Source organism: Hemitrygon akajei, chromosome 11, assembly GCF_048418815.1.
Source record: "Hemitrygon akajei chromosome 11, sHemAka1.3, whole genome shotgun sequence".
In the NCBI taxonomy this organism is placed as follows: domain Eukaryota; kingdom Metazoa; phylum Chordata; class Chondrichthyes; order Myliobatiformes; family Dasyatidae; genus Hemitrygon; species Hemitrygon akajei.
The window spans coordinates 79,101,132-79,115,774 of record NC_133134.1 but is presented as its reverse complement, the minus strand read 5'-3'; the positions used below and the strand labels follow the sequence as shown (position 1 = coordinate 79,115,774).

Below are 14,643 nucleotides of genomic sequence, written 5' to 3'. Positions count from 1 at the left end.
TCCTCACCCCATCCTAGAACACTACAGCACAGTACAGGCCCTTCAGCCCTCGATGTTGTGCCAACATATATATTGCTTAAAAAAATACTAAACCCACACTACCCTGTAACCCTCTATTTTTTTCTTTCACCCATGTGCTGTCCAACAGGCTCTTAAATACCCCTAATGTTTTAGCCTTCACCACCATCCCTGGCAAGTCATTCCAGGCACCCACAACCCTCTGTGTAAAATACTTACGCCTGATGTCTCCCCTAAACTTTGTACATATGTTTGCTATTGGTGCCCTGGGAAACAGGTACTGGCTATCCACCCTATCTATGCCTCTCATAATCTTGTAGACCTCTATCAAGTCCCCTCTCATCCTTCTATGCTCCAAAGAGAAAAGTTCCAGCTCTGCTAACCTTGCCTTATAAGACTTTTTTTTCCAATCCAGGCAACATCCTGGTAAATCTCCTCTGCACCCTCTCCATAGCTTCCACATCCTTCCTATAATGAGGTGACCAGAACTGAACACAACACTCTAAATGTGGTCTCACCAGAGATTTGTAGAGTTGCGCCATGACCTCTCTACACTTGAACTCAATCTCCCTGTTAATGAAGCCTAGCATCCTATAGGCCTTAACTATCCTAAGGGCTGGATAGTTGGGGATTCTGATAGGAGAGGACAGAAGGCAATGGAAGAAAGAGGAGCATCAGAGGGAGGTGATGGGAAGGTAAGGAGATAAGGTGACTATCCTCCTGCCACTTCACCAGGGATAAGGTTCCTCTTGTCCTTACCCACCCTGCCCACCATCCTCCACGTCCAGCACATAATTCCCCGTAACTTCCGCCATCTCCAACGGAATCCCACCACCATCTTTCCTTCCAGGTGAGGTGACACTTCACCTGAGTCTCTTGGAATAATCTACTGTATCCTGTGCATCCGGTATGGCCTCCTGTATATCGGTTAAACCAACGTGGATTGTGAGACCTTTTTGCTGAGCACCTACACTCTGTTCATCAGAAAGAGTGGCCACCCATTTTAATTCCACTTCCCATTCCAATATCTCTATCCATGACCTCCTCTACTGCCGCAATGAGACCACACTCAGGTTGAAGGAGCAACACTTTATTTTCTGTCTAGGTAGCCTCCAACCTGATGGAGTGAACATCGATTTCTCGAACTTCTGCTAATTGCCCTCCTCCCCCCCAATAACTCAAGGCTTCCAGTCCCAGTGACATTCCTATTTCTCTCTCACCTTACCTATTTATCACCTCCCTATGATGCTCCTCCTTTCCTTTCTTCCATTGCTTTTTGTCCTCTCCTATCAGATTCCCCAACTCTCCAGCCCTTTATCTCTTTCAGCAACCTCTCAGCTCTGTACCACCCCTCTGCCTCTCCCAGTCTCACCTATCACCCACTACACTGTACTGCTTCTTCCCTTCCCACCACCTTCTTACCCTGACTTATCTCCAGTCCTGATGGTCTCAGCCCATAAAGTCGACTGCTTTCCATAGATGCTGTGTTCCTCCAGCATTCTGTTTGTGTTGTTGAGAGGGTAAGCTGGAAGGTGATAAGTGAGTAGGAAAGGTAAGGTAAAAGGCTGGAGAGGTAGGAATCTGATAGGCGAGTGGACCATGGGAGAAAGGGAGATGATAGGCAGGTGAGGTGAGGGAAGAGGCCAGAATCGGGAATAGGAGCATTGCATGCATTTCTGGTCACCCAGTTGTAAGGAGATGGAACAGGCTGGGACTGTTTTCCTTGGAGTGGAGGAGGCTGAGGGGTGACCTTATAGAAGTTTACAAAACCAAGAGGGGTGTAGACAAGGTGGATGGTCAGGGTAGGGCACAGGTTTAAAGTGAGGGGAAAGATTTAAAGGGATTTTTTTTTTCACCCAGAGGATGCAAGAGGGGATTTCAAAGGGACACTATAGGTAACCTTTTCAGAGGGTGGTCCATTTAATAAGAGCTTGAGGGGCAACCGAGTTTTTTACACAGCTGGTAGTAGATAGGTGGAACAAGCTGCCAAAGGAAGCAGTCGAGGCCAATACTGTACAGCACAGGAACAGGACCTTCAGCTCAAATTAGGTACATTTAAGATGTTAACAGGTACAAGGATGACAAGAGTTCATTGGACATGGATCTCCAAGCTGGGCCCTCCCCTCAGTACTGTTTTCCAGTGTTTGCTCGGTGCGAGGCACTGGACCGTGTTCATCTGCAGCTGCACGACATGTGAGGAACTGCTCTTGCAAAAACATGGCTCCAGCTCCAGGACATCCACACACCATCAATCTACAGGGCAGGACATTCGGACTGGCTATATTAATACTTCTTGTACCCATGTTTTTCTGTTGTAATTTTATGTGACTGCACCTTGGCCCCAGAGGAGCACTATGGCTGAATGACAATTAAACTTGAATTGAAATGGAGGGACATGGGCCTTGGCTGGGCAGTGGAATGCTTTAATCTTGGTCCGTATGGACCACGTGTACCATTGTGAACTTTAATGGAAAGAAACACTGGAGCAAGTTGTTACCCTGTGGGTAGGGAAGGACAGCACCCTGTCTGCCTCTGCCACTAGGTGGCTTCACATTTACTGGTTCAAAGAACCAAAGCCTACCTTGTCTCCCTGACGGCCACTCCTCTCCATTGAGTGGTCGGGCGCTACTCGTTGCTGCTGGAGACGGGTCTGGAATTGGTCCAGTTTTCCGAACATTCCAGGTGCTGCACTCAGAGCCCAGTGGAGGTGGCGGGTTGGGGTCAGGGGGTCAAGGGAATATGCCCTCCCCACTGTAGGGTGACATCTGGATCGGACAATAGACTTGGGAGGGACCAACAGCCATCTGTGCCCTACACCAGCTGCAGAAGGGAGGGGCTGCAATGGGACACTTGAGGAGAGGACCCCCCCCACCCACCACCACCACATGCAGTGTCCCTGTTACAGGACACCACAGGTCCAGGAAGAGTCCAGCACAGGAGATCAATGGGACTCACATAGACGGCATCTACTGCAAGGGGTTTGGGGAGAAGGGGGAGGGTGTGAGAGGTGGGATGGAGACGGAAACAAAGGGGAGGGGTGGGTAGACAAGGGCAGCGTCAGAGGCTGAGGGGAGTGTGGGCTGGAGCTCAGTGAGCTGCGTGGTGCCCAGATCCTACAGGAGGCTTCCTTGGCCAAAGGACAAACCCGATGTCCAAGGAGTGAGGGGGGAGAAGACACAGCTTGTTGGTATGCATCCTCCATTTTTGCCTTCCCTCCCACACCCCAGCTCAGATACTTCCAGTGTCTCTACCGCCACACTCATTCACCAGGTCCTCAGACACTGAGCTTAGTAAGTTGGTGCCGGAAGCACGGCAACATTTGCAGGCTGTCCCAGCACATCGTCGGACTGTGTTGGTCATTGAAGCAATTCACCGTATGATTTGATGTTCATGTGACAAATAACACTAACATTTCTTTATTCACAGAGTGTTCATTACAGATTCAACGTGGGAGCAATGACCTGGTGTCTCCTGAGGCAGCTCACTTTGAAACCTCTTTTTACCCTCGCCATACCCCTCCCCACCTCACCCTCAGCTCCGTGGGAGTTGTTCTGAACGATGCACAGTAGCATAGCAGCTAGCTTGATGCCTTACAGTGCACCTGGTGATGACAGGCAGGGGTTCGATTCCGGCTACTGTCCGTAGAGTTTGTACATTCTCACCCTGACATTTCGTCCGTGTGCTCTGGTCCACGTACTACGTTCCAAAGACATACAGTGGAGTTATAATTATTAAGTTGTGGCCATGCTACATTGATGCTGGAAGTGTGGCAACACTTGTTGGCTGCCTCCTCAGCACATTCTCAGACTGTGTTGGTTGTTGATGCAAACAACATTTCACTGCGTGTTTTGACGTTTCAACAAATAAATCTGATCTCATTAAATCCGGCGAGAGGAGGACCAGGACAACGGCTGCTTGCCAGTAGCGTGGAATGAGACTGAAGCCCGTTTTAATATCTGAAGGGCTGCTCCCCATTGCACTGTGCTCCTGCTTTATGGCCACCCAGTACGGAGGCACATGTGTTGGTTGCTCAGGGGGATCTCATGGTCGGCTTGCTCCTGGGCCCGGCCAAGACAGCCAGGTGCAAGTCCAGGCAGTCAAGGGCTACTTCTGAGTTGACTGCCTGCCCTTTTCCCAGGGCCATGTCTGCACGGGTATCCTTGGAGAGTGAATATAGTCACTATGGGCACACTGGGTAAATTTCCAAGAATGTTGCCCCCTCCCCCAGGGAATTAAGTGTTTTGTAGATAATAGTAATGGAATTTTAATTTGAAATTGTTAAGTTTTATAAATCCTTTATCACTGTGATGTGTGAGTGAATAATCTTTTGCAGTTTTGTACTGGCATTGGAGAAAGTCCAGAGGTGGTTTACAGAATGATTCTGTGAAAGGTTAATGTATGAGGAGCATTTACTGGCTCCAGGCTTGTACTGACTGGAGTTTGAAGGATGGAGGGTGGGGGAATCTCACCGAAAGGCTGGACAGAGTGGATGTGGAGAGAATGTTTCCCATAGTGGAGGAGCCTCAGACCAGAGGGAACAGCCTTAGAATACAAGGATATCCCTTTAGAACAGAAATGAGAAGGAACTTCTTTAGCCAGAGGCTGGTAAGTCTGTCAGACGGCTGTGGAGGCCAGGTCATTGAGTATATTGGAGGTTGTTAGGTTCTTGGTTAGTCAGGGCATCGAAAGTCACAGGGAGAAGGCAGGAGAATGGGGTTGAGAGGGGTAATGGATCAGCCATGATGAAATGGCAGAGCAGACTCTAACGCCAAGTGGCCTAATTCTGCTCCTATGTCTTACGGTCCTAAAAATGACAGCCAACTACAGTTGATTCATCCCACTAAATGATCTTTATACAAATATTACGACTGTACAACTCTCAGGTCATGCTGAGCACCATTACTGAGACAGCCTGCCCCTCTAACATCACTGCCTCCACCCCGTCACCTGCTCATGCTAAAGGAAACTCCTCTTTCTCGCCGCTCAGCTCTCTTTTAAAAAAAACACACACACACGTCAAGTAAAACTTTACAACTGCTTGTCTCCGGGAAGGCTGCTCAAGCTGGGAGGGGACGGGGGGAGACGACATGGGAGGGGTCTGATCGATGGGTGTCCCCTGACCTACAGCGGACCGCTGTGGAGCAATGCCCCTCCCCCACTGTACGGGGCTCCTCCAGTCAGCAGCACGCTGCCCCGTACCCCCGGTAAAGGTTTGTTCCTCTCCTGAGGGGGGAGGAGGGGCTCAGAAGCCGTACTTTGCCTGGGTCTGCCGCTTGGTGAGACGATTGTCGGACCAGGTATTCTTCAGCTCTAGCTCTCGCTCCTTGGCCTGGTTGGGGGGAGGCAAAGGGTTAGATGGTTAGATTGGAAGGTACAGGCGGGGCGGGGGGGGGGGGGGGGGAACAAACACTGACGATTATCCATGTGCATATCCACCAGGTAAATCAGAAATGTCTGGGTCTCTCTCTCACACACACCTACACAGTGACACAAACGCAAATACGTGCTGGTGTGCATGGCCCCACACACCAGATACACGTACAGACACACAACCCCAGTAACATTCCCATGCACAATCACAGAACCACTCCCGAGAACAGAGGTCCAACCCCACAGCTGCTTCACTGAGCCGAACCCTTGTGTTGGGGAGGTGGGAATTGGGGAATCAGACACTCCGCTCTCCCACCACCCCCGACGTCCGCAACATGCCCCTGAGCCACAGTGACAGCCTCGCCCTCCCTCCCCTCTCACCTGGTGTATCAGGTAGGTGATCTGATGCTTGCGTCTCTGTTGGCTCGTTGGTTGTTCCCCTCGTTTCTGGATAGGAACACAGAACACAAACAGGGAGTTACCGTCACCCTGTTCACTCACCCAGGTGCAGGTGTCAGAAACCACCCCCCACACCTCCCCCCCACCCCACATCAACCCCCTTGTGGAATCGGCAGGAACTTTCCCTTTGAATGACTGGTGTCTGTATTTTCAGAGGGGATATGGGAGGGGGTGTCTACATACAGATGACTCCTCCCTGCCACATCCACCTCACTGAGGGTGAATAGTTCTCCCCAACCCAAGCCAAATTAACTAGTTTCATGCTGCTCTGACCTCACCCCAAACACAAGTTCCGTCTAAGGGCCTTGGCACAGAAGAACGTGTACGGTATGTTTGCCCTTATTAGTCAAGGCCTTGAGTTCAAGAGCCAGGTAGTGATGTTGCAGCTTTATAAAACTCTGGAGAGTTGCAGTGAGTCTGTTCTCCCCATTACAGGAAGCGTGTGGAGGCTCTGGAGGGGTGTAGAAGAGGTGCCTGGATTCGAGGGCATAAGCTGTAAGGAGAGGTTGGCCAAACTTGGGCTGTTTTCTCTGCAGCAGCAGAAACTGAGAGGAGATCAGATAGAGGTTTATAAGATGATGAGAGGCAGAGACAGAGTAGATAGCCTATTTACTCAGAACAGTGAGATGGACTACTTTCCCAAGCTGTAAATACCTAATACCAGACAGCTTGCATTATAGTGAGAGGGGGAAAGGAGATGAGCAGAGAGTGGTAGATGCCTGAAATACACTGCCAGGAGTGGTGGTGAGGCTCTCAGACAGGCATATGAATGTGCAGAGAATGGAGGGATTAGTTTAACTAGGTGTTAGAGCAGCCAGTGAGTGAGTGGGCCGGTGAAGGAGTGGAGCTTTGAGGCTTTGGCTCGAGAGGCTTCAGCGAGAAGAGGCAGAGGACGAGCTTGCTCCTGGTGAAGTAAAGCCAGGTAAGTTTCTTTAATTAATTTAATTAACTTAGGAGCTGGTAACAGAGGCAGTAGATAGGGCAGTCCAGTGCTCTGATTGTAGAATGTGGTAAGTCAGGGACAGCACAATTGTCTCTGATGACTACATCTGCAAAAGGTGCATCCAGCTGCAGTTCCTGTCAAACCGAGTTAGGGAGCTGGAGCTGGATGAACTTTGGATCATTTGGGAGGCAGAGGCAGTAATAGATCGGAGTTTCAAGGAGACAGTCTCCCCTAAAAATCAGGAGACAGGTAACTGGGTGACTGTCAAGAGAGGGAAGGGGAATAGACAGGAAGAGCAGAGCGTCCCTGTGGCCGTTCCCATCAACAATAAGTATACTGTTTTGGATACTGTTGGTGGGGACGAGCTACCAGGGACAAGTTATAGTAGTCGCATCTCTGGTACCGAGACTGGACTCTCAGCTCAGAAAGGAAGGAGGGAAAAGAGGGCAGCAGTAGTGATAGGGGATACAATAGTTAGGGGGACAGATAGGAGGTTCTGTGACAGAGATCGAGAATCTCAGATGGTCTGTTGCCTCCCTGGTGCCAGGGTCTGTGATATCTCGAATCGAGTTCTCCGTATTCTCAGGAGAGAGGGTGAGCAGCCAGATGTCATGGTCCACGTGGGGACCAATGACATAGATAGGAGTAGGGATGAGGTCCTGAAGAAGGAATACAGGGAGTTAGGAAAGATGTTAAAAAGCAGGACCTCAAGTGTGGTAATCTCGGGATTGCTGCCTGTGCCACGAGACAGAGAGGGTAGGAACAGGAAGTTATGGCAGATGAATGTGTGGCTGAAGAGTTGGTGCAGGGGGCAAGGGTTCAGATTTCTGGATCATTGGGATCTCTTCTGGGGAAGGTCCAACCTGTACAAAAAGGACGGGCTGCACCTGAACTGGAAAGGGATCAATATCCTGGCGGGCAGGTTTGCTAGAGCTGTTGGGGAGGGTATAAACTAGTTTGGCAGGGGGGTGGAAATCAGAATGTGAGTGCAGAGATTAAGGTAGAAGGACAAGGGCATGCTGCTATGTGTTCTGAGTTGGTGAGGAAGGACAGGCAGGGGATAAAACATAAATGTAGCCAGTTAGAGGGATTGAAATGTGTCTATTTCAACGCTAGGAGTATTAGGAATAAAGGGGATGAACTTAGAGCATGGATCAGTACGTGGAACTACAATGTTGTGGTTGTTACTGAAACTTGGCTGGACGAAGGGCAGGATTGGCTGATGCAGGTACTGAGGTTTAGGTGTTTTAAAAGGAATTATGATGGGAGGTAGAAAAGGGGTGGGGGGGGAGTAACATTACTGGCCAGGGGTAGTATCACGGCTATAGAAAGGGAGGACGCTGCAGGAGTGTCCACTGAGTCAGCATGGGGGTGGGGGAGTCAGAAATAGGAAGGGATCAATCACTGTGCTGGGAGTAGTCTATAGGCCCCCAAATAGCCCTCGGGACACTGAGGAGCAAATAAGCATGCAGATTTTAGAATGGTGCAGGAAATCCAGGGATGTAGTTATGGGTGATTTCAACTTCCCTCATATTGACTGGCACCTCCTGACTGCAAGGGGCGGGGGGGGATAGATGGGGCTGAATTTGTTAGATGTGTTCAAGAAGGATTCCTGACACAGTATGTGGACCGGCTAATGAGAGGAGAGGCCATACTAGATCTAGTCTGGGTAATGAACCTGGTCAGGTGGCAGACCTCTTGGTGGGGAAGCATTTTGGTGAGAGTGACCACAACCCCCTATAGCTATGGAAAAGGATAAAAACTTAACTGGAAAGGGCTAACTATGAAGGGATGAGGCAGAAACTAGCAAGAGTAAATTGGAAAGAAGAGTGAAGAACAGAAGGATGACAAGAATGAAGGTGGGGGTCGCAAAAGGATAAAGAAGGCAACATGTGCCTGGAGGCGGAGGAGGTTGGGGAGGTCCTAAATGAACAGGCCTGTGTGCTGGACAATGTGGAGATTAAGGAAGAAGTGTTACATCTTCTTAAAAACATCAAGATTGATAAGTCCCCAGGGCCGGATGTGATATACCCCAGGTTGCTGTGGGAAGTGAGAGAAGAGATCACTGGAGCAGTACTTGAATCCTCTTTGGCTGCAGGGGAGGTGCCGGAGGATTGGAGAATGGCAAATGTAGTTCCCTTGCTTAAAGATGGTAATAGGGAGAATCCTGGGAACTATAGACCGGTGAGTCTTACGTTGGTGGTCTGCGAACTATTGGAAAGGATTCTTAAGGATAGAATCTACAAGCATTTGGAGAAGTACAGTCTACTCAAGGAGAGTCAACATGGCTTTGTGAAGGGAAGGTCACGCCTCACAAGCCTAATTGAGTTTTTGGAAGAGGTAACAAAAGAAATTGATGAGGGTAGGGCGGTAGATGTGGTCTACATGGATTTTAGGAAGGCATTTGAGAGACTCATCCAGAAAGTTAAGAGGCATGGGATCAGTGGAACCTTGGCTGTTTGGATAAAAAATTGGCTTACAGGAAAAAAGCAGAGGGTAGTAGTGGAAGGAAAGTATTCTGCCTGGAGGTCGGTGATTAGTGGAGTGCCGCAAGGATCTGTCCTGGGACCCCTGTTCTTCGTGAATTCTATAAATGACCTGGATGAAGAGGCCGAAGGATGAGTAAGTTTGGGGATGACACGAAGATTAGAGGTGTTGTGGATGGAGCTGTAGGTTGTCGAAGGTTACAAGAGGATATAGACAGGATACAGAGTTGGACAGAAAAGTGGCAGATGGCATTCAATCTGGATAAGTATGAGGTGATGCATTTTGGAAGGACAAACCAGAAGGCTGAGTACAGGGTTAATGGTCGGTTACTTAAGAGTGTGGATGAACAGACGGACCTTGGGGTTCAAATCCATATCTCCCTCGAGGTCGCTGCACGGGTTGATAGGGTAGTTAAGAAGGCCTATGGGATGCTAGGCTTCATTAACAGGGGGATTGAGTTCAAGAGTAGAGAGGTCATGTTGCAACTCTACAAATCTCTGGTGAGACTACGCTTAGAGCATTGTGTTCAGTTCTGGTCACCTCATTATAGGAAGGATGTGGAAGCTATGGAGAGGGTGCAGAGGAGATTTACAAGGATGTTGCCTGGATTGGAAAACAAGTCATATGATACAAGGTTAGCAGAACTGGGACTTTTCTCTTTGGAGCATAGAAGGACGAGAGGGGACTTGATAGAGGTCTACAAGATTATGAGAGGCATAGAAAGGGTAGATAGCCAGTACCTGTTTCCCGGGGCATGAACAGCAAACAGCAGAGGGCACAGGTACAAAGTTAAGGGAGGGAAGTTTAGGGGAGACATCAGGGGTTAGTTTTTTATGCAGAGGGTTGTGGGTGCCTGCAATGACTTGCCAGGGATGATGGTGGAGGCTAAAACATTAGGGGTATTTAAGAGTCTCTTGGACAGGCACATGGATGGAAGAAAAATAGATGGTTACGGGGTAGTGTGGTTTAGTATCTGGATTGGCACAACATCGAGGGCTGGAGGGCCTGTAATGTGTTGTAGTGTTCTAGTGTCTAGTGTTTCATTGCATGTTTGGCACAACACAGTGGGTCAAAGGGCCTGTCCAAATGCTGCTCTGAATTCTGCCGAGTGTCCACGACAAGTTTTGAACTTGACAAGGGGGTGACAAGGGGCTGTGATGGGGAAGATCAGCCTCAGGGTCAATGGAGTTCTGTTAAGTGTCTGAGACATGTTTTGAACCACAGGCAAGAGAAAATCTGCAGATGCTGGAAATCTGAGCAACACACACAGAATGCTGGAGGAACTCAGCAAGCCATTCAGCATCTATGGAAGAACAGTCGACGTTTCTAGCAAAAGCCCTTTATCAGGACTGAACCACAGTGCAGGGCGCTGAGTGGCTGTGATGGAGAAGGAGACTGGCTTCAGAATCAATGGAGTTCTGTCAACCACAGTACAGGGGGACAATTGGCTGTGGTGGGAAAGACTATCGGCCTTGCGATCAATGGACAATATAGCATAGCCACTGCTCCCTCTGGGGTGGGCTTTGGGGGACGGCAAAGAAGCACAGCGGGTAGTGCTGCTGGCTGTACTCATAACCTCCAGCATGTGGAGCTTGCACGCTTTCCCCTCACCCAGTCACTAGGGAGACAAACATCAACAGTGTTGAAAGCAGTGTTCATCATAGCCTGACCTGGTCCAATCAGGAAAGCTCCCCAAAGCCTCTACTTCCTCAGGAGGCTAATGACATTTGGCACTTCCCTGTCAACCCTTACCCATTTTTATCGATGCACTACGGAAAGCATTGTGTCGGGATGCTTCACGGCAGCTGCTCTGCCCGTGACCGCAAGGAGCTGCAGAGTTGTGCACACAGCACGGAAACCAGCCTTTCCTTCACGGACTCGTCTACACTCCTCACTGCCTCGGTAAAACAGCCAACATAATCAAAAACCCCCCAACCCCAGGCATTGCCTCTCCTCCCTCCCAAAGGGTAAAAGATACAAAAGCATGAAAGCATTCTCCACCAAGCTCAAGAGCAGCTGTTACCCCACTGTTATCAGACTCGAGTAGACCTCTTGTACAGTAAGATGGACCCTTTATCTCTCAATCTACCTCGTTATGATCTTGTACATTATTGTGTACCCACACTGTGCTTTCTCTTACACTTCATTCTGCATTCTGTTACCGTCACACTTTGTTCTACGTCAATGCTCTGTGTGATGATCTGATCTGTGTGCAAGAGAATCTTTTCACTGTCCCACTACGTGACAATAATAAACCAGTTCCTATACCAATTTAGAACAGTGTATGTCATTGTGATGTGGGAGGGAACTCATGCAGTCACGGGGAGAACATGCAAACTCCACACATACAGAACCAAAGATTGTGATTGAGCATAGAACAGTGCAGCAAACTACAGGCTCTTTAGCCCACCTCATAACATAACCTACTCTAAAGGCTGATTTATACGAGTGTATGGGCTACAAGGAAGCCTACGCTGTAGCCCTGATTTTCACTTCTGCGTCGCTCTATGCTGTAGTGAGCATGCGCTGGTGTGTGCCAAAACACTAGTTGGCAGTGGGGTTTCTATGCCACTGTGTTGAGTTTCTTCGTGAGAGACATGGACGAGGAAATGCATTTCAAACATTTTCACATGTCCGCAGGTAGATTTGACAATGTAGTTCATCTATTTCGTATCTGTGTACGCACAGACATGGCGGAGAAGAAGCAGCCGGAAATGTGTAGGAGGAAATGCATGGACCAATCAAAGTTGTTGCGGTCTGCGTCACCACGACGCGTGAGTAACTTTTCTGGAGAGTTGCACGTCACCCTACGGCGTACGGTACAGCATAGGGTATGCGACACCTATGGGACAGATGCGACACACAAGTATAAATCAGCCTTAAGACCAATTTAACCCTTCCCTCCTTCGTAGCCCTCCATTTTTCCATCATCCACCTGAAAGTTTCTTAAATGCCCCTAATATATCTGCCTCTACCACACCTTGGCAGGGCATTCCATGCACTCAGCACTCTAAAAAACCTACCTCCATATACTTCTTATTTAATTCTTTATAATGTCAAATGTTGTTATTTTTTGTTGCATGTCGCTTCACCACACCACAGTAAAGTCCTAATCCAAGTGAATGTTTACGGTGAATAAAGCTGATTATGCCGTTGAAGATGGGAATCTGGAGCCGTAACACAGTGGCTCTACCCTGAAATGCAGCCTGTCAGACTGAGCTTACCTTACTGAACGATTTCAAATCCTTCTCCTCTGTCAGGGACTTCATCAGCCACTGCTGTGAGCCACTCAGCTGATCATCACCTTTGATCTCCAAGAAACTGACTTCCTCCTTCCCCCGATTCCTCTTTCCTTGAAGTCTTTTGAACTGAAACGAGACAGAAGGGAGAGAGGTGGTGATGAAATGCTCTTCACCCCATCCTCCCCCAAATTCCAGAGGTGCAGAGGAAAGAGTACCAGGAACCAACCCCTCCCCACCCTGCATCACTTCCTGTGGGAATAGCAGTCTCCTGACTTCAGGAAGGAGGTCATCCCAAATCTGTGGCTGACAAGGGAAGTCAAAGAGAGCATAACAGCAGAGTTAGTGGGAGGGAATCTTTTAAAAATCAACAAAAGACAACTAAAAAAATATATACAGAAAGAGAAGATGAAATAGAAAGGTAAGCTACCTAATAATTTAAAAGATACAATTTTTTTTTCCAGCTATATAGAGTACAAGAGAGCTGAGAGTGAATACCGAACTGCTGGAAAATTACGCTGGAGAGGCAGTAATGGGGCACAAAGAAATAATGGACAAACAAGTATTTTGTGGAAGAAATGACAGAAATGCAGAGAGTGTCAGGGGTTTCAAGTGAGAGGTGAGGAAAGTGGTGAGAAAGGATTCCGAGGTGATTGATAAACTGATCTGAATGTCAGCAATCCCTTCCCTCCCATAGAACAAACTCAGGGGGCTGAATGAAGAATGTCAACCAATTGCCATTATGCATAACAAGGTCAGCCCTTTCCTGTGCTTTGATTGTTATTAGGTACAATGATTAAATACACAACTAAAACGTCACTTAATGATTCCGACTAGTTTACTGTCATATACACTAGGGTACAATGACATTCCATTTTAGTGTGAAGCTCAGAGTTAACAGCATACTTCTTAATAAGTACACTTGGATTTAGGCATTAATAAATAGCATAAACACAGAAATTCTGCAGATGCTGGAAATGCAGAATAACACAAACAAAATGCTGGAGGAACCCAACAGGTCAAGCAGCAACAAGCCAGTTGATGATTCAGTTGAGACCCTGGTGAAGGGTCTCAGCCTGAAACATTGACTGTTTATTGCTGCCTGACCTGCTGAGTTCCTCCAGCATTTTGCGTGGGTCATAAAGATGCTGGGATTCATCTGTACTGTAGGATCACATTTCAGGTTTATAACCTGCCTGAAATGTCAACTGTGCATTCCTCTCGAAAGAGCTGCCTGACCTGCTGAGTTCCTCCAGCATTTTGCGTGGGTCATAAAGATGCTGGGATTCATCTGTACTGTAGGATCACATTTCAGGTTTATAACCTGCCTGAAATGTCAACTGTGCATTCCTCTCCAAAGAGCTGCCTGACCTGCTGAGTTCCTCCAGCATTTTTGCAGATTAGGCAGCATCATTGGAATGACAAACAGTTGAAGATTCAGGTTCCAAACCCTTTGTCAGATTCAGATTTATTTACGAAGGATCAACTTCCTTCACCATTTACACTGCATTAGGAGTTTTTGGTGGAGAGGAATAAAGAATCAACATTTCGGTGTGAGAAAGGCCTGAACTGTCCACTCTATTCCACTTGGTAAATAGCAGTTGGACAGGTAACTACAGGAGTAGGGCTAGGAGGTATATGGGCCAACGCAGGAAATTGGGACCAGATGCGCGAGTACTATGGGCAGCATGGACTTGTTGGGCTGAAGGGCCTGTATGTGCCTGTGTTGCTCTATGCCTATATGACTCTATGCAATGCTGTTTGTACATACCGCTGCTGGACTGACAAGAAGGTGAGAAGGGTAACCATTAGGGGAGAGGCGAACTGGAACCAGAAGGGAGTGGGGGGGGAGAATCGGGGAATCTGTATTAGATTAATTTTTGTTCTCACATAATAAGCCACATACATGGTGATAACAGGTAGAATACAAGACCTACGTAAATTACAGTCAGGGAGATGTCCTGACTGATGTGACCGGTCTGCCCCCTTCAGGCAGCAAAGAAGACCAGCTCTGCTGCGTGGGAACTAGAATTGGCCAGACCCACATCTAACCTTAGCTTCCCATTCCTTTCCTAGCTGGGTCGAAGGCAGGCACAGCAGCAGGCTGGTCTTGGGGCCCACACTGCT

At 48.4% G+C, this 14,643-nt stretch overlaps 1 protein-coding gene across 1 annotated transcript in view; it reads right to left on the bottom strand.

Moving 5' to 3' along the window:
- Positions 1–3,398: 3,398 nt before the first annotated feature.
- prcc (proline rich mitotic checkpoint control factor) overlaps positions 3,399–14,643 on the bottom strand; it is a 94,602-nt gene continuing 83,357 nt past the window's right edge. Inside the window, exons 5-7 of the mRNA XM_073061196.1 lie at positions 12,502–12,645; positions 5,770–5,835; positions 3,399–5,347 (exon numbers count right to left, since the gene is read on the bottom strand). Of these exons, the coding sequence (XP_072917297.1) occupies positions 5,261–5,347; positions 5,770–5,835; positions 12,502–12,645 (297 nt within the window). The 3' untranslated portion in view covers positions 3,399–5,260. The remainder of the gene's footprint in view (positions 5,348–5,769; positions 5,836–12,501; positions 12,646–14,643) is intronic.